The 23,735-nt window shown below is 39.9% G+C and overlaps 1 protein-coding gene across 1 annotated transcript; it reads left to right on the plus strand.

Annotated features, from left to right (window-relative positions):
- The first annotated feature begins 19,734 nt into the window (after nt 1–19,734).
- LOC113126825 (uncharacterized protein K02A2.6-like) lies at nt 19,735–22,684 on the plus strand. The gene is made up of 2 exons (XM_026300984.1): nt 19,735–20,474; nt 20,693–22,684. Exon 2 carries the CDS (start codon nt 20,894–20,896, stop codon nt 21,668–21,670), a length of 777 nt encoding a protein of 258 aa, XP_026156769.1. The 5' UTR covers nt 19,735–20,474; nt 20,693–20,893; the 3' UTR covers nt 21,671–22,684.
- Nucleotides 22,685–23,735: the final 1,051 nt, after the last annotated feature.

The following is a 23,735-nucleotide window of genomic DNA, read 5'->3' on the forward strand; positions in this document are numbered from 1 at the left end:
TCAGGGAATTCAGTTAAAAACTGAGTAAGGGACAGGTGGACGGTACACAGTGACAAGTAGAACTGGTTTTTGTGTTTTCCAGTTTGGATGTGAGAAACTAAGAGTGAGGCTCTCAAATGAGTTATAACTGTTCTGAGGATGAAAGTTTAATAATAAGTTTGACTGGAAGATTGCAGCTACTCCTCCACCTCGACCTGTGCTGTGCTTCGAGGAACATGACAATTTTTATGACTGAGGGGGGTTGATTCATTCAGACTGACATATTCATCCTGCTGTAACCAGGTTTCAGTAAGATAAAGTAGGTCAATTTGGTGATCAGTTATCAAATCATTTACTAACAAAGATTTAGATGAAAGAGACCTGATATTTAATAATCCACATTTGACTGTTCTGTTTTTCTGTTCAATAAGAGGAATGGTCTTAATTTTTATTAAGTTTTTATGAATAACTTCTGTTAATTTCTGATTTATTTGATTTATATGTTCGAGGGGCAGACACAGTCTCTATGTGGTTTGAGGGGGGCGGCGGCTCTAAGGAAACTGCAGAGAGGCGTTTTAGACTGAGTCTCTGCATCCCGGTCCCCACCCTGGATTGTCAGGCTTTAGGTCGGCTAAGAAACTCGGCCAAATTCCTAGAGATGAGAGCTGCACCATTCAAAGTGGGATGGATGCCGTCTCTCGCTACCAGACCAGGTTTTCCCCAGAAAGTGGCCCAATTGTCTATGAAGCCGACATCGTTTGCTGGACACCACCTAGACAGCCAGCGACGGAACGACGACATGCGGCTAAACATGTCATCGCTGGTCAGATTGGGGAGGGGTTGGGGCTGTGTATGCTTCTATGGTTAGATTTATATTAAAGGTTTTAGTGGAGCCATACAGATCAATGACTGCTCATTGTATTATTAATACAGTTCAAATCAATTGAAAACATCCAGCTTTCTGTTTCTTGTGATACTATTAGCTAAATGTCCTGTTAGCTCAACCCCGGTTTTAACCCTGTGCAGCAGGTAAAGTCATATTGTTGTTCCTGACTCAGTGACAGCATCCATTAGAGGTCACACCATTTCACTGGGTCACACCATTTAAGTCATTGGGATGTAGTCAAGGCAACGCTTTAACGTTAGCTTATTAATCATAAGCTAGTGTTAGCCTATGCTGCCAACAAGTCACATTTCAGATGTTCTTTGCAGATAATGGTGATTATACAGTGGGTACGGAAAGTATTCAGACCCCTTTAAATTTTTCACTCTTTGTGTCATTGCAGCCATTTGCCAAAATCAAAAAAGTTCATTTTATTTCTCATTAATGTACACTCAGCACCCCATCTTGACAGAAAAATACAGAAATGTAGAAATTTTTGCAAATTTATTAAAAAAGAAAAACTGAAATATCACATGGTCATAAGTATTCAGACCCTTTGCAGTGACACTCATATTTAACTCACATGCTGTCCATTTCTTCTGATCCTCCTTGAGATGGTTCTGCTCCTTCATTGGAGTCCAGCTGTGTTTAATTAAACTGATTGGACTTGGAAAGGCACACACCTTCATTAGAGCACAGTGGCCTCCATAATCCTCAAATGGAAAAAGTTTGGGACGACCAGAATTCTTCGTAGACCTGGCCGTCCAGCCAAACTGAGCAATCGTGGGAGAAGAGCCTTGGTGAGAGAGGTAAAGAAGAACCCAAAGATCACTGTGGCTGAGCTCCAGAGATGCAGTAGGGAGATGGGAGAAAGTTCCACAAAGTCAACTATCACTGCAGCCCTCCACCAGTCGGGGCTTTATGGCAGAGTGGCCCGACGGAAGCCTCTCCTCAGTGCAAGACACATGAAAGCCCGCATAGAGTTTGCCAAAAAACACATGAAGGACTCCCAGACAATGAGAAATAAGATTCTCTGGTCTGATGAGACCAAGATTGAACTTTTTGGCGTTAATTCTAAGCGGTATGTGTGGAGAAAACCAGGCACTGCTCATCACCTGCCCAATACAATCCCTACAGTGAAACATGGTGGTGGGAGCATCATGTTGTGGGGGTGTTTTTCAGCTGCAGGGACAGGACGACTGGTTGCAACTGAAGGAAAGATGAATGCGGCCAAGTACAGAGATATCCTGGAAGAAAACCTCTTCCAGAGTGCTCAGGACCTCAGACTGGGCTGAAGGTTCACCTTTCAACAGGACAATGACCCTAAGCACACAGCTGAAATAACAAAGGAGTGGCTTCGGAACAACTCTGTGACCGTTCTTGACTGGCCCAGCCAGAGCCCTGACCTAAACCCAATTGAGCATCTCTGGAGAGACCTGAAAATGGCTGTCCACCAACGTTCACCATCCAACCTGACAGAACTGGAGAGGATCTGCAAGGAAGAATGGCAGAGGATCCCCAAATCCAGGTGTGAAAAACTTGTTGCATCACTCCCAAGAAGACTCATGGCTGTACTAGCTCAAAAGGGTGCTTCTACTCAATACTGAGCACAGGGTCTGAATACTTTATGACCATGTGATATTTCAGTTTTTCTTTTTTAATAAATTTGCAAAAATTTCTACATTTCTGTTTTTTTCTGTCAAGATGGGGTGCTGAGTGTACATTAATGAGAAATAAAATGAACTTTTTTGATTTTGGCAAATGGCTGCAATGGCACAAAGAGTGAAAAATTTAAAGGGGTCTGAATACTTTCTCTACCCACTGTAAGTGTCCTACCAAACAAACTATGCAGGTAATGCAAAGAAATGCATTTCATGTAAAGAAAAACGTTTAAGCTAATCACATAGCAAGCTAATATTAGCCACCAACTTACTGAGAAAGTCGTTTGGCAGAAATGAGGCCTTGTCATTGGTTTGCAGTAGTCGCTGACACCATCACCATGGTAAATGTTGACAACTCTCCTGGGTAGTCTAGTCTAGATACGTCCTGCTAAATTTGACCCATCAAAACCCACGGGAAATATACTTTTGAAGAATAAAACCTTAAAAAACAGAAACTAAAACAGTGCAAATCGTAGTTGGTTAAGAAATGAAAAAGAGAAACGGGATTACCAGACAAATAGTAAATATAATCATAAGAGCAACCAAATAATAGACTATAAGAATAAGAAATCAAAACAGAGATAAAATCTCCTGACTACACAGTGGATGATATAACATTTGGTTTTTGAAAACATTACAATTACAAGCTGACCAGTCCTGGTTGCTGATTGATGTGAAAAAAGTATGTGGAGGAGGCACAACAGTTGTACAATTGCAATCTAAATGATGAGTTTAAAGTTGTGCTTGCTGTCACAAAAAGTGGAAAAATCATGTCTGCGTGCACAAAACAGAATAAATTTCATGACTATGTCACAAAATGATATGAGACCAGGTTGATACACAGGCATTATTCCTGTCAAGTTTTTAGCCACATAGTGTGTAAATGTCTTTGAAAATGAAATGATAAACAACTAAACTAAACTCCAGATGCCCTGTGATCATCTCTTCTTCCTCCTTTATAAATTATTTGAATACAGTTCATGCTGAAGCGCAATGAAGGACAATAAGAATGCAGTGTAGCTGTATAGGAATGTAATTTTTAGGAGACAGGGTTGGAATAACTCCTCTTGTGTTAACTTCTGATTTATATAGGTTAGATGGTTGAGGAGCAGACAGTCTTTATATGGTTTGGGGGGTGACAGCTCTAAGGAAACTACAGAGAGGCATTTAATGGGTACACCCAGTCACTGTTGACCACTACTTGAACAAATGAAGAACTGATTAGCCTGCATGTGTTATTGAATTTCCCAAAGTGTACAATAACAAATTATTCTCAGATTCAGGCATCATGACATACAACCTATTTAAATGGTGATATATCCACTAGACAATGTATCTGCCTTGATTGTTAAAGAACCCAAGGTCTCAACATTTGTGATGTGGTTAAATTGGCACTGTTTAGTATTTTTCCCTTGAGAGTTTTGGAGGGATGTATGATATGGTGACCACTGTGCTGTGAAAGTCATGTTTTACAACTGTAATGTGAAGAATCCTTTAGAAAGTAGACAGCCTGCAAGATGCAGATGCATTCTTGATGATTATCTAATCAGTACAGCTTTACGTGTTCAGTGTATATGGTAGTTCCTGTGATAATTCAACAAGATATGCTAAAATTCCACCATCTGCTGAACCACAGGTCAGACGTCTTCAGACATTCTTTGTGCTTATTCAGAAGTCCAAATTGTGTGGCATTTTAACTAAGTTATGTGACATTGGTGTTTATCAGTTTCATTTTTAATGCCAGTCACTTCTGTTGAATTCAACCATCTGGCGAGTTGTTGCCTTTCCAGCCTTTTTGACTTGCCACTTTAAGACCTCAGGGCAACTTTGCATAAAAAGCAAAATGTTATGAAGAGAACAACTTGATAAAATACTGCAGTATGCAATAAGGCAGAACTTCTTCAGTTGTCAGTTTTAAAGATATGGATATCAGGCTCATTGATTTTCCCCTTAAGGCTTACATTATATAACAAAATGGCAATATTACATACAGTATGTTTTGTATTTACTATATACTTTTTCCAAATATTTCCTCTTTTGTCAGACTGACTCACTGGGCTTCTTTGGAAGGTCTGAAATCTTGACTAGAATTTCAAATTAAGTTGTATGGGTTACAGCAATGCTTGGCTATGCAGCATGCATTTGTATTGATGGACACAGCAGTGGGTCCGGTGGGCTTGATGAATTAAACTCAGACTTACAAATAACATTGAGCTGTCTCCAGCAAACATAACAATCCTCTAGGACAAAAAAATAAAGTTTTATTTTACACTTAGTAACCAAAGTCACATTTTTACTGCTCAGCAGGAGATAAGCTTATGCAAGCATATGCTCTTGTCATCCCTTTTACTTCCAAAACAGTACTAAAAGAAAGATCAAGGATTTGGTAGAATCCCTTGTAATAAAGAGCATTTCAGCAGTTTCTGAAAAAAAACATGGCTTTGAAACCATTACATACAGCAGATTAAAAGAAAACATAGGTTTGTTTTTATTATGTTGCTGTTTCAATTCAATGTGTCTTCAGGGTGCTAAGACTCAAGAATACGTCCAAAAAATGAATGGTGCAGTCAGATTCCCACAAAATTATACTGGAGAATAAGAACAAAACACATGAGCCTGCAAGTGCTGTGGTAGGTAGATAATTAAATGGCTACATGTTAAAGGCCAGCTAAATAAAAAGTTGTGTCTGGAAAATGAGAGCCAGACTGATAATTAAGAGATGGTAAGTAAGGACTTACTGAAATTAAAATGTGTGTTGTTAAAGCCTAGTCTTGTTTTGTTGTATCCATGATGGTTGCTGTTGCTGATGTTTTGCAATTGGCCAAATGAGAGCTTTTGTGATAACAGAGTACCAAGGCCAAATGGCATTCACAGTTTTGCCCTTTTTTAATTTATATTTTTTACTGTAAAAGTCCTCAGCTGTTTGCCACCTCATACAGATTCTGTAGCTCATTTCCATTGTAACAACAGCTTCACTGCACCTGTGTGCTGAGATTAGGGCTAAGGTTACCCTGCTTGGACGCATACAAAATTAAATGCCTGCTATCTTTACCTACTTTGATTTCCTACTCCTTGGGAAATACCTAAGTAAGATCATTTTATACGAGCATCTGCTAAATAATGTAGTGGTGCCTGCAATATTAGCGTCGTTGAATTCTAATGTGTGTAGGGATGGTGGGGGAGGCAATCGAGCTATCAGAATTGTTTTGTTTTGTTTTTCTTGTTGTAGCAGAGAATTTGGTGTGATGGCCTGCCATGCAAAAGTGTTACCAATGGGAACAAAGCTCAGTCCTATTGATAGTGACAGAGCTCTGTGTTATTAATTATTAATTACTAAATTCCCGAATTGCCTTTCAGGGATTTATAAAGTTTGTCTTATCTTATCTCTGTTATCGAAATTACTGTATGTTTCAATGTATAATTTTGTTTGACTCCAGTTATTCATTAAGAAAACTGGGGAAGAGCCCTAAATGCTGAGGGTAATTAGAAACTAGCACTGCACACAGAAAATTGAAAATGTCACACCAAAATATCACTTTTAATGCTGTTAGGCAATGGGACCAGGTGCAAGTGCTTTGAGTGAATGGTATTATGCACTTGGTGTGATGAACACCGTAAAAATCAAAACCTGTTTACACTGATATTGTGAGAACTGGCAAGTTAGAGTGACACCTCAGTTTAAGGTTAGGATGAGGTTACATTTAGGTTATGGTTTGGTTAACTTTAGGGTAAGTCCTTAGGAAATGAAGGCGAGTCTGTTTAAAGTCCCCAGGAGCAATAAAAACTGTGTGAGTGAGTGTATGAGTACATTTCAATATGCTCTTCTGCAGCATCCGTGGGGAATCTTTACTCATCTAATCACTTCACTCCCACAAGTCAGTGTGGTAATTATGTCTAAAATATACATCACAGTTTTCCTTGTCTCTTTATTTAAAAGTTTATGGTAGTTACTCAGCTATCAAGTAGTAATGACACGTTTCCATGCAAGGAGAAGTATCCATAAAGTACCAAATAAAAGGACAAAAAATACACATGTACACATATATACACCAAATAGTATGGGAAGACAGAATGCTGTCTGCTTCTTTACATCCTCAGAAAATTTGCATCATTTCTGTCATGGGTCCCCTTTTGGGACTTCCTGCCGGGGACCTTTTACTCAGAAAAGACTTCCTCTTTCCCCCTGCACTGGTCCCCAGCAGCTTAACACTCCCAACTAATTGAGTTCATGACTTTCACCTGTTGGCAATTAGGTTTTGTGCTTTCCCTATATATACACTTCCTTGTTTCCTTTGTTTGCTGCTGAAGCATTGACTGATTTTTAGTAGCCAACTAACTAACAAATGATTATTGCCTTTGCACATTGCAAGAATTGTGTATGTTTACCGTTTCATTCGGTTTTCTTAGTTTCCCGTCTCATTCAGACATTTTTTGTTCCTGTTTTATTCTGCTCTCTGTTTTGTATTTTTTCCCTATGCCCTGGTGATCCCAGGAGAAAATAAACTCTTTTTGTGTTCTGCATCTGGGTCCTACCACCTCTCCTTCTTCGCTCCAGCACCTCTCTCCAACACATAACAATTTCCTCTTTAACTCAACATGTGAATAAAAGAAATTGCTACTGAAACTCTTAAAGATGAAATTGCTCACAGAAGGAAAGTGATCTAGCATTGAGTAATTATTTTCACCATTGAGTAGTGGAGTACATTTTTAGCACTCAGCTATGCATTCAAATAAGCATTTGCAGGAGGTAATGAGAAGGCTATGTAAGGGAGTTCAGGAAAAGATTCCTTAGTATGCAGTAAGTCATGATGTGATAAATGAAAATGAGGCTGAAATCAGTGTTCATCAACATCCTCTGAAATTCAAGATTTTTTTCTTCTCCTTTTTACTCCACATAAAATTTTAACTTTTAAAGCTTCTGTTTTGTAGAATTGTCATGTGATATACATATGACTGTGGCTTCAGAGTTTCCAGGCCTGTTATTCACCTTATTTACATTTTATGTTGTAGATTTAATATTGGCAAAACTGACAATTATGCTTGATTGATGTCAAAGAGAAAACGTGTTTTTAGAAATTTGTGGAAATGTATTAAAAACTAAAATGTGTAATTTTCATGGTCATAAAAAACATTTATAAAACACCTGATTGATTGATCGACCATCTTTTAGGACCACAGAGGAGTGGTAACTGACAAGTAGTGAGAGAGAGAGACGCTGTTTATTTCAGTACTTAATAATAGTAATTAGTATCAGTCTGGTTAATTGGTTTGTGTTAACAGGTTTCATCTGCATAGCAGTGGTAATTAATAGAGTGCTTCCTAATGACATTGCCTAAAAGAAGCATGTATAGGATGAACAGAATCGGTCCTAGCACAGAACCTTGTGGAACTCCATAACTAACTTTTGTGTGTGTGGAAGTTCATCATGGACATGAACAAACTGGAATCTGTCCAATAAATAGGATTAGAACCATTTTAATGCTGTTCCATGGATACCAGTCACATGCTCCAGTCTCTGTAATAAGATGTTGTGGTCAATGGTGTCGAATGCAGCACTAAGGTCTAGGAGGACAAGTATAGAAGTCAAGACAAGTCCATTATCTGAGGCTAAGAGAAAATTGTTGGTGACTTTTAACAGTGCTGTGTCTGTACTATGATGTGCTCTAAATCCTGATTGAAAATCTTCAAATAGTTCATTCCTGTGTAAGTGGTCTGATGGCTGCTTAGCAACAGCTTTTTCAAGGATTTTAGAAATAAATGGTAGGTTGGATATTGGCCTATAATTAGCCAAGACTCCTGGATCAAGACTAGGCTTTTTGAGTAAGGGTTTGATTACTTCAGTCTTAAAGGCCTGTGGCACGTAGCCTGATACTAGAGATAAATGTATTAAGTCCAAAGATGAGTTAATTAATGACAGGGTGTCTTTAAGCAGTCTAGTTGGGATGGGGTCTAACAGACACGTTACAGATGTAAATTCAGAGAGATCTATGGGAGAGAAGCAGTCTAAACATAACTGAGGTCCTACAGATGATTCAAGAGCTACTGTAGTAGAAGATTCATTTATTGCAGGTATAGGAAGCATCTGCTGAATTTTATCTCTAATAGTTGTGATTTTATTTGTAAAGAAACTCATAAATTCATCACTGCTGAGAGCTAAGGGAACACTGGGCTCAACGGAGCTGTGACTTTTTGTCAGCCTGGCTACAGTGCTGAAAAGAAACCTGGGATTGTTCTTATTTTCCTCTATTAGTGATGAATAGTATGCAGTTCTGGCTTTACAGAGAGCTTTTTTATATGTTAGTAGACTGTTTTTCCAGGCTAGAAAAATTTCCTCTAAGTTTGTGGAACGCCACTTCCTTTCCAGCCTTCGTGATGCCTGCTTTAAGGTACGAACATGTAAATTATACCATGGGGCTAGTCTTCTCTGAATCACTAACTTCTTTTTCAGAGGGGCTACAGAATCAAGCGTTTCACGCAGTGAGGTTACAGCGCTGTCAACAACATGATCAATTTGGTAGGGAGTAGGATTAAGGCAGCTGCCCTCCACTGTGTTGGCACATGGCATAGATGTAAATAAAGATGGAATCATTTTCTTAAATTTATTAACAGCGTTGTCGGATAAACATCTGCTGTAATGGAATTTTCTTCCAAACGCTGCATGATCCATCATCTTAAATTCAAAAGTTATTAAAGAATGATCTGACAAAACAGGATTTGGGGGAAAAACTATTAGATGTTCAATTTCGATGCCATAGGTCAGAACAAGATCAAGGGTGTGATTGAAACAGTGGGTGGATTTATTAACATTTTGAATGAAACCAATTGAATCTAATATAGAATTAAATGCAATGCTGAGGCTGTTATTTTCAACATCTACATGAATGTTAAAATCTCCCACTATAATGACTTTATCTGATCTAAGCACTAAATCAGACAGAAAGTCAGGGAATTCAGTTAAAAACTCTGAGTAAGGAACAGGTCGACGGTACACAATGACAGGTAGAACTGGTTTTTGTGTTTTCCAGTTTGGATGCGAGAGACTAAGACTGATGCTCTCAAATGAGTTATAACTGTTCTGAGGATGAAAGTTTAATAATAGGTTTGAGTGGAAGATTGCAGCTACTACTACTACTACTACTACTTTAATGTATGATAACTCCTCATGATAATTTGGTATATGAAGTAGTATGTTAGAGAAAAAACCTTTGGATGGCAGTTGCAAAATGTAAACATATTGCACATTGACAGAATTGTCAGCAATTTGAAAAACCTATTTTCTCTTTGCTCTACTGGTTGACTGATGGGACTGCTTAAATACGAATGCACTGAAGAGGTTGCTGACAGTCCTTGTGAGTACACATGCAAATAGGGTCAGATGTCAACGTTTGTCATGGCTGAACTAAACTTTCATTTTTCCATGACACTAGTGACTCAAATGACCATGCATTAATTCCCATTCTCATCCAAGCTTCAAAAATGTACCTGTAGCAGATACCATTTATGCTTTGTTTTTACATTTATTTATTTTCTTTGTTTTTAGGAAATTGAGAGAAAAGAGGGGGAGGTATATCACAAGTAATTTAAGTTGTTAGCTCAGGCCATGAAGTCAAATGGCGACAGTCCAGTGACACTTGCAGAGACAGCAGCACAGAGGAGCAAATGAGGCTCTCGGTATATGCCCAGATTTCATCAGAGCCTTGACTGTCTCACATTAACACCCCTGGAGACACTTTCAGGTTCACATATTTTCAGCCTCAAATGCTTGACCTAGTCGTGATTGATGGGCTAGCCCTGCACAGGGCATCACTTTACACTGTATCAGATGGATGCACAGGCGGTATGGGATTGCAGTAGGGCTGCTGATGCCCAGTCATGGTCTAAACCCAGCACTGTGCACAGTTTGATACCAAGACAGAGATCAATTCATTATCCAACATCATATATCACAGCAGAGACAGTTCCAATCAACTTTAAATGACTTAGTGGTACTTGAAATATTTGCATGTAGGCAATTTAAAATCTAATTTTCTGCCCACTATTAGTCCATAGCTTTTTTGTCACTCATTTATACAGTACGTCTTTGTGCAAGTGTTGGAAATGCTGTTACAGTGGTACACGTAAGCAATGCACGTATCTTGTACACTAGGGTAACTAATTTAGTGGAAATGACTTCTTGCATGCACCTATAATTTTTTGTGATATGCCTTGCAGATATCATTAATGATTCTAGGCAGCATATGCTGCTCTTGCTTTAAGCAGGTTGTGTTGAGTATGTGCAGTGTGGTGTCATCATAAACCCATCATGAACAGGCGTAGATGATCTGCCATGCCAACAGGGTATTGATATTAATAATAATAATAACAGCCCGGTTAGCACTGTTTCCTCACAGCAAAAAGGGGTCTTTCTGTGTGCATGTTCTCCCTCCCACAGTCCAAACACATGTATGTCAGGTCGATTGGTGACTCTAAATTGCCCATAGGAGTGAGTGTGAGTGTGTGAGGTTGTTTGTCTCTATGTGGCCCTGTGATGGACTGGTGACCTGTCCAGGGTGGACCCCTGCCTTTCACCCAAAGAGAGCTGGGATAGGCTCCAGCAGATCCCTGTGACCCTAATTAGGACATAGATAGGTATAGATAATGGATGGGTAATAGAATATATGTTGATGTTCAGGAGTAATTTGGACATCAGTTAGCCACAATTTATATTCACGTGTTGGTGAATATATTATTTGAAACACTGATGAATGTGTGCATACTGATCAAATCATAGCATTACAATAAAAATAGTTTCATTTTAAATTATAGTTTTTGTTGTTTTGTAATTGAATCAGCTTGGATGATCTTTAACCCTATCCGTTACTACAGAGACAAGCAGCCTGTTATCTGCACTGTCTGAAAGAAATTATCTTTGCTTGTAGCTAATTTGCAAAAGCAAATACATTAAAAAAAAAACATAATTGTATACACACAAAACAAAAACAAAAACTTTTGTAAAGCATCTTAAAACGTTTTTATTGCAAAAAGCTTAAGTTTTTGAATGCTAGGAGACAAAACTGTCAACAAACCAAAGTCAGTAACTGAGATTCCATATATTATTCAGTGTGTGATAGCATTATCTGCCAGCAAGTATTCAAGTGCTGTGGCTTTTAAATACAAACCATCTCTGGCTGGTTTGTAAAGTAAGTGTAGTTGGTAGCAGTTTATTTTATACTTTGTATAAAATGGAGGTTTTTCATGGTCATGAAATAAATGTTGAAACAGCTGGTAAAATCTGAAAATGCTTACAGCACTGATCCTCCCTTTCATTTCACTGCTTACTTCATGTATCTGATACTGTACTGAAACACTGCACATTGATTTAGAATTCCATTTTATATATTTGTTTTACAGTTCTTAAAAGTTGCCATGGTCAGTTTGTCTTTATTGTCACATGTTAAGCAATAGAGTTACTTTACCTGATTACCCTTTTTTTTTGCCAAAACCCTGTGTATTGCACCCCCACCCCAAAATTGTGGAAAAGCAAGGTCACACGACATTGGTCATTTGAAAGGTTTTGTAAAACTGGAAAAAAAATAGCAGAACAGTGTTCATTGCAAAATATGCAAGTGATCTGTGCTGATCAAAGCGGAAACAACAACATTTTTTCACTTTTTCACCATTTGAAAAGGTAATGGTACAATTCACTATCTCACCCTGTACATACAAAGCCAACGTCTGTGCTCCCAAACTGCAGCACTAGCTGCCAGGCCCATAAACAAACCTCATGAGATGCCGTTAGTTTAGACACAAACAGCAGTTACTCCTGTCAGACAGTTCAGTCATTATCAGCTGCAAGATCCCAAATGAAACAGGGACACAACAAGTGCACTTTCAGGTTTTATTGTGAAAGATGTGATGCCAGTTAGAACCTTAAGGATTCTGGATTTCAAAAGCTAATTGAAGTTGTTGACCCCTCAATGTAGAGGCAAAGTTTAAGAGCAGCTTTACACTCTTTGCCTCTGTTATTGACATGTAGTGTGACTACACATTTAGGCCTAATCTAAATATTATGCCTTGTTAACTGTTAGAGTATCAAGTACTGATTAAAAAAAAAAGTTTGTTATGGGAAAGACAGAGAAATGATGAGTAACAAACGACCCCCTCCCTAGCTGGTATTTGACTGTGGATATTGTGGTTATGTGGTATGTGTCATTAGGATACTGGGGTGTCCTATCTTTAGTTTTTATTCATTTAATTAAAAATATAATTTAGAATATAACCTTTGTGAATGAACTGAAACAGAACATGCTGATCAATAAGCCGTAGTTCTGTGCTTTCTAATTGGCATGATAGTTCCTTGGAGAATCAGTCATATGATTCCAAGAAGTGTAAAACTGCAAGAAGGCAAAAAGGAGAAGAAATAGAAAGAATTTGCATCCTGCACAGATATGTCTCCTGAAGCACGGTATACTGCAGCTGAAGCAAACACATACAGGTAGACAAAAGAAAAGTACAGGAGCAGAGCAGCCTCATCATCTTGACAAGTCATGTGCAGCATTTAGAAAAAAAAAAAACTGGGGTAATTGTTTGATATTATTTATTTTATTTAACCTTTATTTAACCCAGAAAGTCCCATTTAGATTACAAATCTTTTCAAGGGAGTCTAGATGTTTGGAATTTAGAAGGAACTCTAGTATTTTATTTTGTTTTTTTTCTATTTCCTTGTGTGCATCAAACACAATTTACTAAACAGAAGCTTTGTATTTTTCTATATATTTCTGAATTATAAAGGTAACTGGCAGAACTGACTCAGTTCTGCTCAGTAGATCCACAGTGTGTGTCCATTGAAGCTGTGCGGCTTCTTGAAACATGTTTAAATTCAGAGCCACTCTTCCAGCTAGCCTGATGTGATGGCTGGGTAAACAGAGCCACAATCAACAATTACTGTTTATTAACTTTATTGAAGGTGTCCTGGATGACAGCCCCTAAAAAAGCAAGGAGATGGACAGTGTTTGCAGACTGCTGTTATTTTAAGGGTGTGACAGCAGATACAGAGAAACCTGTCATTTTAGACAATCCACTCTTTTGAAAATGTAATGTAATGTAAAATGGGAGTTGTTTTGTGGCAAATTTCAACGTTGTGCATTTATGTTTGTATGAAGTGTGTCTCATGCAAGCAATTTTGTTCAATGACTAAAAAGAATGCCCTTAGATAGGAAGAGACAAAAATTGCATGTCAAAAAGGTTTCACACAAAACAATGGGTGAGTGAAATGGATAGTTCTCAAAATGTCAGAACAAAGTCATTTATTTGACATTTATTCTGACACCAAATCCACTTTCTTTCTTGGGATTTAAATGGAATGGCATGAAGTGTTCACACCCTCAATTTCAAGCCAACCTCTAAAATGTGTAGCTCTTAACACACACACTGACACACCTACACGTCTTTTGCTTCCAAACCTTTTTATGCATTCTAATTCATATAAATCACAAAACTTCCTATTGAACAAAATGAAATAAATTCATTGCGTCTTTTTAACTTTCAAACAGTCAGAAAGTGTTTTTTTCAGACAACACTGTGGTCTCTCCTTGTTACCCACTGTTGTACTGGTGAGGCTGAGGGTGATATATGCCTCGTCATATTTTCTAATCTTTGCTTTAAAAGTGGTGCTTTAAGTTGGTGAAGACTCACCCTCTGCTGTAATGTTACACTGTAACAAATTGCTGTAATTTCTACTGTAAAACTTTACAGTAACTTTGTGTTCTAACATTTTACAAAGTTGATCTGCAATATCACAATGTGTCATGAGTCCAAAATAATTCCAGTAGCTAACATTTATCCATAGTAACATGTTGCAACTGACATTTACGTTGTGTGCTAACATAATGAGTGCTACAGTTAGATTTTGTTGAGCACTATATTTGATGAATCAGAGGAGCGACAGTCAACTCTTCTTCTTCTTTTCCTTTCGGCTGCTCCCTTCAGGGGTCGCCACAGCGAATCATCTGCCTCCATTTAACCCTATCCTCTGTATCCTCCTCACCCACACCAACTATCCTCATGTCCTCCTTCACTACATCCATGAACCTCCTCTTTGGTCTTCCTCTAGGCCTCCTTCCTGGCAGCTCTAATCTCAGCATCCATTTACCAATGTATTCACTGTCCCTCCTCTGAACATGTCCAAACCATCTCAATCTGGCTTCCCTGGCTTTTTCTCCAAAACATCTAACATGAGCTGTCCCTCTGATGTCCTCATTCCTGATCCTATCCATCCTCGTCACTCCCAGAGAACCTCAACATCTTCAGCTCTGCTACCTCCAGCTCTGCCTCCTGTCTTTGTCTCAGTGCCACTGTCTCTAAACCAGACAACATTGCTGGTCTCACCACTGTCTTGTCCACCTTTCCTTTCATTCTTGCTGACACTCTTTTGTCACACATCACACCTGACACTTTCCTCCACCTGTTCCAACCTGCTCGCACGTCTCCACTTCTTTTCCACACTCTCTGTTGCTCTGGACTGTTGACCCTAGGTACTTAAAATCACAGCCTAGCCTCTACTATTTCTTCCCATAACTTCATTGTTTGACTCATCAGCTTTATTCCTCTGTAGTTTCCACAACTCTGCACGTCTCCCTTGTTCTTAAAGATGGGCACCAGTACACTTCTCCTCCATTCCTCAGGCATCCTCTCACTCTCCAAGATCTTGTTAAGTAGCCCAGTCAAAAACTGTACTGCCACCTCTCCTGAACACTTCCATACCTCCACAGGTATGTCATCAGGACCAACTGCCTTTCCACTCTTCATCCTCTTTAACACCTTCCTCACTTCATCCTTACTGATCTTTGCTACTTCCTGCTCCACAACAGTCACCTCTTCTACTCTGTGCTCTCTAACATTTTCCTCATTCATCAACTCTTCAAAGTATTCCTTCCATCTTTCCATCACACTTGTGGCCCCTGTCAACACATTTCCATCCCTGTCCTTGATCACCCTAACCTGCTGCACATTCTTCCCATCTCTGTCTCTCTGCCTCACCAACCTGTACAAATCCACCTCTCCCTCCTTAGTGTCCAACCTATCATACAAATCCTCATATGCCCTTTGTTTGGCCGTTGCCACCTCTACCTTCACCTTACGCTGCATCTCCCTGTACTCCTGTCTGTTCTCTTCTGTCCTCTCAGTGTCCCACTTCTTCTTAGCTAACATTTTCCTCTTAACACACTCCTGAACTTCCTGAACTACCTGTGGGGCATAACCACTGACAACATTCAACATCACACCTTCAACTTCCAGCTTCAGACTCATCACCCTATCTGACACTCTCTTCACCTCCAGAACATTCCTAGCAAAATCCTCCTTCAGGATAATTCCTACTCCATTCCTCTTTCCATCCACACCATGATAAAACAACTTGAACCCTGCTCCTAATCTATAGGCCTTGCTACCTTTCCACCTGGTCTCCTGAACACACAAGATATCCACCTTTCTTCTCTCCATCATATCAGCCAACTCTCTAGTTTTCCCCGACAAAGTCCCTACATTCAAAGTCCCTACTCTAAGTCCTGCACTCCTGTCCTTCCTCTTCTCTCTTTGCCTACGAACACGCCTTCCTCCTCTCCTTCTTCGACCAACAGTAGTCCAATTTCCCCTGGCACCCTGTAGGTCAACAGCACCAGTGGCGGCTGTTGTTAACCCGGGCCGTGACCGATCCGGTATGGAAGTCATATTTGCGATTCGCATGTTTGATTTGGCTTAAATTTTACGTCAGATGCCCTTTCTGACACAACCCTCTGCATTTAACCGGACTTGCGACTGGCACATGAAGACACTGGATTGTGCCCCCTTATGGTTGCATTAGGAGCGACAGTCAATTCGTTGGTGTGAAAATATTGTGTCATTTGTGTTTATTTATCCTTGGTAAGTCATGTTGTGAGCCTATACAGATCACTAGATTGGGTCCCAGCACAAGTTCAGTCTGCGCCGCTGCTTTTAGCAAACATTAAGTAAGGGGGGGTTAGGTGAAACTAAAGGTAGCTGCATGAATTAAGCCTAATACATACTCCATGAGAAGCATGGAAGTGTACCCCATAGAAAATTGTAGTTAATCATGGTTAAATTGCAGTTGTTTAATGTAATCGAAATAAACGGCTGACTTATTGAAAGTTTAAACAATGTAAATCGATGAGATGATTTTGTGAATCCTCTGTAAAAAGATTTTTAATCATTATTTTTGAGCAGATCAAGCTAACATCAATGCTGTACACCATCTTGCTAGCAGCGTTTTTAACGGAGGCCTTCGTTGTTAAACAGTTTAATGAGATTAGAAAATTTAAATGTGATTAAAAAATTGCTGTGCAATACAGTGTGACGACGCATGACACAATAACATCAACATGGCGGATGTAGTATGTCTGAATTCCATTCATACTACCCTTATTCATACTATATAGGGCGTAATGTTTTGCTACATACTATGCGATTTCGGACGAATTTCACTGAATTTTCCAGTAAATGTCTACTCCTTCTGAAAGCTAATTTATGATTTCTCTTGATTCGTGAACACACATTAACTTGTACATTTGGCAAACCTTATTAGTAAGCGAATGTGAGGCTGACGTGCGTTTTGAAATTTCTGTATCATTTACATTAATGCAGAGAGAAACTACATGTCATGATCCGCACCATGCACTTCCTGTTTTGGTTTTATTTTGTAGGATCCTGACAGGAACTGGTATTTGTTTATTCTGTTCCCTTTACGTTGACCCAATTAGTTCATTGTTTTCACCTGCACCTCGTTTTCACCCCATGCTTTTTATACACCTGTTTCTACCTTTGTTCCTTGCCAGGTTGTCTGTTGCGATACCTACGTTCCACGCCTTGTTTGCCGGACTTCTTTGCCACATTCAACTCCACTTGTTTTTCCTGGTTTCTATTGGACTTTTTGTTGATCCTGGATTGCTTTTTGTTCGCACAGATCTAAGTTAAGTTGTTCTGGTTTTTCTTTTGTCACTGTGTTGTTGCTGTCTTGCGTGTCTGTCTCGTTCCTCTTATGTTTTTGTCTTGCGGCCCTGTCCTCATAACTCCTTTGTTCATGCCTTGTCCCTCTTTTTCATGTTCATGTTTTCCACCTGGTTTCTGAGCCCTCGGTGTGTGTGACCCAGACCCTCATGCCTTGTTTCCCCTTAGTGTTCATGTTCTGTTCCCACATTCCTGTTTTCACTTAGACCCGTGTGCCTTGTTTTCCTTTCTGTTCCTGCCCATGTTCACACTTAAGAGTTTCCCTGCCCTGTCCTACTGCTGCTTGGTGTGTTTGTTTCTGTTTTAGCCTTGGTTTTGTTAATAAAAGATTCCTTTTCCTCACTCCTTTGTCCTGTGTGGGTTAAGTGTGCTCCTGACCATGTCCTAGTTCATGACACTACAGGCTTGAGCATGTTGGGAAAATATTTACTGCCTATTTAGCACAGCATCATGCTTAGCTGAAATATTGATATTAAGCTACACATGGTTGCAATGAATTGTGCATGCCCAAAATGCCTATGAGGAAGAAGGTTAAAAGCACTGTCTCCACGGTATGAAGAGACATACAAAGTAATAGAGAAAGGCGAAGGCCTCTGCAGATGGAAACCTACAGCTTACATTCACTTATCCAGTATCATATTATATTTGTGTGAACATGCTTATGATTATATGCATTAAAGAATGTACGTATTAAAGAATGTGTTGTGCAACATAGCTGTCTAGACAGAGAAACTCAGAAGCGGAAGGAACTACACCCACCTGGAACCCATTGGGGTTAGACAGACAGTAAACAACTCCAAATAAGGAAATGTCAAAAAACAGTAACTAATTTCCTAGTTTTCACAGTTGGGTGCTGCCACCTGAAGATTGGACAAAGCAAAGTGCCAAGGGGCTGGGACCGGCCCGTGCACCAACGAGGGCGAGTTAAGTCTAAACCACAACTCACCCCACCTGTATTCAACCAATGAAATGTGTTGTTCATTTTCTATGTAATGTTATGTTTCCTTTGTCATATATCCCTTTCTTGCGAAGTTGGTTGCAGTTAACTGCTTGCAGACTGCAATTTCCTGACCAAGAGAGGGTCCTTGTACAAGTTTTTGGAACTTCAATTAAATACATTGATATGAACTGAAGGTTTCTCCTCTACTTATTTCCAATAAACGAACACGCCTTAACAAGCACCACCTCTAAAGGCACAGTGATCACCAAGACACATTGGTGGAGATGATTTTGAGATACAAATTCTTGTCATTTATGAGATTGCATCTGACTGCATAATTATTTTCTGTGGCATTCAGGATGAGCTCTGTGTTAACTTTTCTGTTTTCTCTCTTTTTGCTGTTCTTAGCCGACTAATGATCATTACAAACACTGGGCTTGTAAGGGTAGCACTATTTTAGGTTTTATGCAATACAATATAAATTATTTCCAAAGCTGTAAATAAAAATTAACTGTAAAACACACAACAGCAAATAACTGTATTGTTAAGTATACAGCTATCCTGTCATATATTGTAATTTTTTTTTCAAATTGCAGACTGCAATTTCCTGACCAAGAGAGGGTCCTTGTACAAGTTTTTGGAACTTCAATTAAATACATTGATATGAATTGAAGGTTTCTCCTCTACTTATTTTCAATAAACAAACATGCCTTAACAATTGGTGACCCTGACATGATTGGAAGAGCAGGATCGAGGAGAATTTCTGACTGCATGGACTGAACTCCCAGATAACTCACTGGTCGACCAAAAAAAAACAAAGGTAAGAAGAAACCTGTTGTTTAGTAACCAAATTCTGCAGAATTGACTTTCTCCAAATTAATGTGAGTTGTCTGAGAGTGAAGACGGCAGGTTAAAATTTGACTCTGTAAATAAACACGGTGACAAATCAGGCTCATGATATATTTTTCCGATTCAAATAATTGAAGTTCCAAACCAGAGTCGGCTAAAATGCAGTTTCGGGTTGGAGTCCCTGGAGAGTTTGTCGAGCTCCTAAAGACCCAAGGGTTGGCGTTCCCGAACGGGTTCAAGTCCCGTCAAAGGTCTGGGTAAAGTCCCTGGGATAAGAAATCCCTAAAATTAAGTCTGGGTTGGAGTCCCTGGAGAGTTAGTCGAGCTCCTAAAGACCCAAGGGTTGGCGGTCCTGAATGGGTTCGAGTCCCGTCAAAGGTCTGGGTAAAGTCCCTGGGATAAGAAATCCCTAAAATTAAGTCTGGGTTGGGTTGGAGTCCCTGGAGAGTTAGTCGAGCTCCTAAAGACCCAAGGGTTGGCGGTCCTGAATGGGTTCGAGTCCTGTCAAAGGTCTGGGTAAAGTCCCTGGGATAAGAAATCCCTAAAATTAAGTCTGGGTTGGAGTCCCTGGAGAGTTAGTCGCGCTCCTAAAGACCCATGGGTTGGTGGTCCCGCCCGGGTTCGAGTCCCGGCAAAGGCCTGGGTTGCTACGGTCCCTGAGGAAATAATCTTCTAAAATTTATTATTGACTGCAATTGTGTGGTTTGTTTTGTTTGTCTCTCTGTGTTTTCCATGTGAAGCAGCGGGAGGGAGGAAACCTAACGGTGTTAACACAAACCCTCTGATCAATTGTAGTAACACGGAGAAGTGTTCGTAAAACATAAGTGTTTAACTGTGCATGCATGGAAAGGGAGTGTGTGAATGAATATTTGACCAAGTCGTAAGAGTGACAGAGAGTGTGTTAGGGATAGTTGTATTCGAACATTCTGTAAAAGATAATGTATGTATTTCACTGAGCTGAGTGAAGGTTTGAGGAAGTAGAGGATTGAAGAGAAAAACACAGGAAACAGGTGCAGAGTTAGAGAGGCGTGGGGACTATACCCACAGCTGAATAGAGGAGATAAGGAAATTGAGCGAGGGTGTGAACTGTGTGTGTGTGTCGTGAGACAGGGTGACGGTGAGTGTCTGACAGGGCGGGAGGCAACGCGAGGCAACCAAACCAGTAAATACATTTAAACATTTTAACATTGATTAATTAAATGAAATTAAATTGATTTCACATTTAATTCAGTAAGTACATTTTCATTTTTAATAACGCACATAGAGAGTGAAGCCAGTTTATAGCAAATAATAACAAAGTCACACGACACACAGGACTGGATTAGAGTAATAATTTATGCGTTTAGAACCAGATACATTGACACATAATGCCACATACAGAACCAAAGGACACCATGGGGGATCAGTGGCCAGAAAACCAAGACCAACTAAAGGAATGGATGACTGCCAGGATTGTCTGTGACCCGCAAGTATTAAATGCCAAAGTGGAACGGAAGATAGTGGAGAAATTGTGGGGCAAATGGGTAAATTTGAACCTGTTGAATAAAGAGAGGGGAGCTCCTCTACCTAACCGAGACAGCTATGGTTGAGAACTACATGGCTGACTGCTCAGTGTGTAACGAGCATAACCCAAGAGCCCCATACAAATGCCCACTGGGAAAATACCCTAATACCGATTCTCCCTTCAAGGAAATCACCATCGACTACACGGACATGGGTATGGACAACAGAGTGAACGGGTACCGATACCTGCTGGTCATGATGGACAGATTCACTAAATGGGTGGAAGCCAAGCCCTGCAGAACTGAGAGTGCAGCCAACGTCATCAAGTGGCTGAAGAACGAACTGATTCCCCGTTATGGTGTCCCTAGAGTCCTTAGGTCAGACAATGGCACTCACTTCACTAACAAGCAACTAGGGGAAGTGGAACAAGGTCTAGGCATTACACACAAGTTCAGGTCAGTGTACCATCCACAGTCACAGGGAATAGTGGAAAGGGCAAACCAGACACTGAAAAGAAAGATTGCTAAGATTTGTCATGGGAGCAAGCTAAACTGGGTGGACGCCTTGCCTGTTGCCCTAATGTCAATGTGCACCTCACCAGGGTCCAAAGCACAGCTGACCCCTCATGAGTTGCTAACTGGTCGCCCAATGCCTGGGCCACCCAGGGACCTTCCGGGGGTTCCTGGATTGGATGTTTGGCAGGTTGTTTGTGATGAGTACATGAAAGCATTAACCAATGTCTTAAAAGGTTTGTCTGTGCAGCTGAGGAGAGCTGAAGGGTACCAGGAGGCAACTCCAGAACTGATTCCAGCAATACAGGTAGGGGACTGGGTACGGGTGAAAGTCCACAAATGAAAGTGGACCGAGCCCAGGTGGACTGGACCTTTTGAAGTGGTGGAGGCTGCCTCCCACTCGGTTCAGGTAAAGGGAAAAGCTGGAGCAAATTGGCACCACCTAACACATTGTGTACCTGCCCCACCGCCCTCACGAACTTTGGCTGAGGTTAGAACTGATCTGGAAAACTCAGGGGAGGCTCCAAACATATATTTAACTAAAATTTGACTGAAATCCTGTACCAGCCTGCCCCTTTTACTCAGGTTTGAGACGGTAGAGAGTTTACACCTCTAGAGGTGTAAAAGGAGGGAATTGTTGGGAAAATATTTACTGCCTATTTAGCACAGCATCATGCTTAGTTGAAATATTGATATTAAGCTACACATGGTTGCAATGAATTGTGCATGCCCAAAATGCCTATGAGGAAGAAGGTTAAAAGCACTGTCTCCACGGTATGAAGAGACATACAAAGTAATAGAGAAAGGCGAAGGCCTCTGAAGATGGAAACCTACAGCTTACATTCACTTATCCAGTATCGTATTATATTTGTGTGAACATGCTTATGATTATATGCATTAAAGAATGTATGTATTAAAGAATGTGTTGTGCAACATAGCTGTCTAGACAGAGAAACTCAGAAGCGGAAGGAACTACACCCACCTGGAAACCATTGGGGTTAGACAGACAGTAAACAACTCCAATTAAGGAAATGTCAAAAAACAGTCAGTAACTAATTTCCTAGTTTTCACAGTTGGGCGCTGCCACCTGAAGATTGGACAAAGCAAAGTGCCAAGGGGCTGGGACCGGCCCGTGCACCAACGAAGGGCGAGTTAAGTCTAAACCACAACTCCCCCCACCTGTATTCAACCAATGAAATGTGTTGTTCATTTTCTATATAATGTTATGTTTCCTTTGTCATATATCCCTTTCTTGCGAAGTTGGTTGCAGTTAACTGCTTGCAGACTGCGATTTCCTGACCAAGAGAGGGTCCTTGTACAAGTTTTTGGAACTTCAATTAAATACATTGATTTGAACCGAAGATTTCTCCTCTACTTATTTCCAATAAACGAACACGCCTTAACAAGCACCACCTCTAAAGGCACAGTGATCACCAAGACACATTGGTGGAGATGATTTTGAGATACAAATTCTTGTCATTTATGAGATTGCATCTGACTGCATAATTATTTTCTGTGGCATTCAGGATGAGCTCTGTGTTAACTTTTCTGTTTTCTCTCTTTTTGCTGTTCTTAGCCGACTAATGATCATTACAAACACTGGGCTTGTAAGGGTAGCACTATTTTAGGTTTTATGCAATACAATATAAATTATTTCCAAAGCTGTAAATAAAAATTAACTGTAAAACACACAACAGCAAATAACTGTATTGTTAAGTATACAGCTATCCTGTCATATATTGTAATTTTTTTTTTTTGAGTAATTGAAGCAAATTTACAATTCTTTTTTGGCAACTTTTTGCCAGGTATAAATATTACAGTCAGCTTGTTACATTGTATGTGTAGCTAGGAGCCCTCACAAACTTGTCCAATTAATGCTAGCAGTGCTCAGTACAGTACCACCCAACATTTCCTCACAGCTCTAGGAAATATACCAGTCTACCATTTGCCTTTTTCCTGGGATATTTTCACGAATTCATTTGATAACTCCAGGCATTCAGAGCACAAAACACATTGTATATTTCTCACTGCTTGTACAAGACATAACCTTCATCTTCGTAGTATGTTTATGGACATGGACTGCATCTGACTTCATGTTCATAATTGCAGGTTTTTGTTAACACTGGAGAGTGGTGGAGTTGCAGCCTGGGACGGACTGCATTTGATGGATCTCTCATCTGTTAATTGATGCATTGGGATTTAGCATGAGAGGGAATCTGCCCCCGAGGCGCCATGGGTCAAAAGTTGAACTTCTTTTTTTTAGTCAGGAAACTTAATAGCTCTCGCAAATGATCTTTAGACTTTTTATATACCCAAATGTTAATTAAATTGGATACTGCCACTTGCATGGCTAACCTGCTTTAAATAACTGTGCAGAAGAGTGAATGTAAGCTTTATGAAGGATGATG

This window comes from Mastacembelus armatus, chromosome 11 (genome assembly GCF_900324485.2).
Source record: "Mastacembelus armatus chromosome 11, fMasArm1.2, whole genome shotgun sequence".
NCBI lineage: Eukaryota > Metazoa > Chordata > Actinopteri > Synbranchiformes > Mastacembelidae > Mastacembelus > Mastacembelus armatus.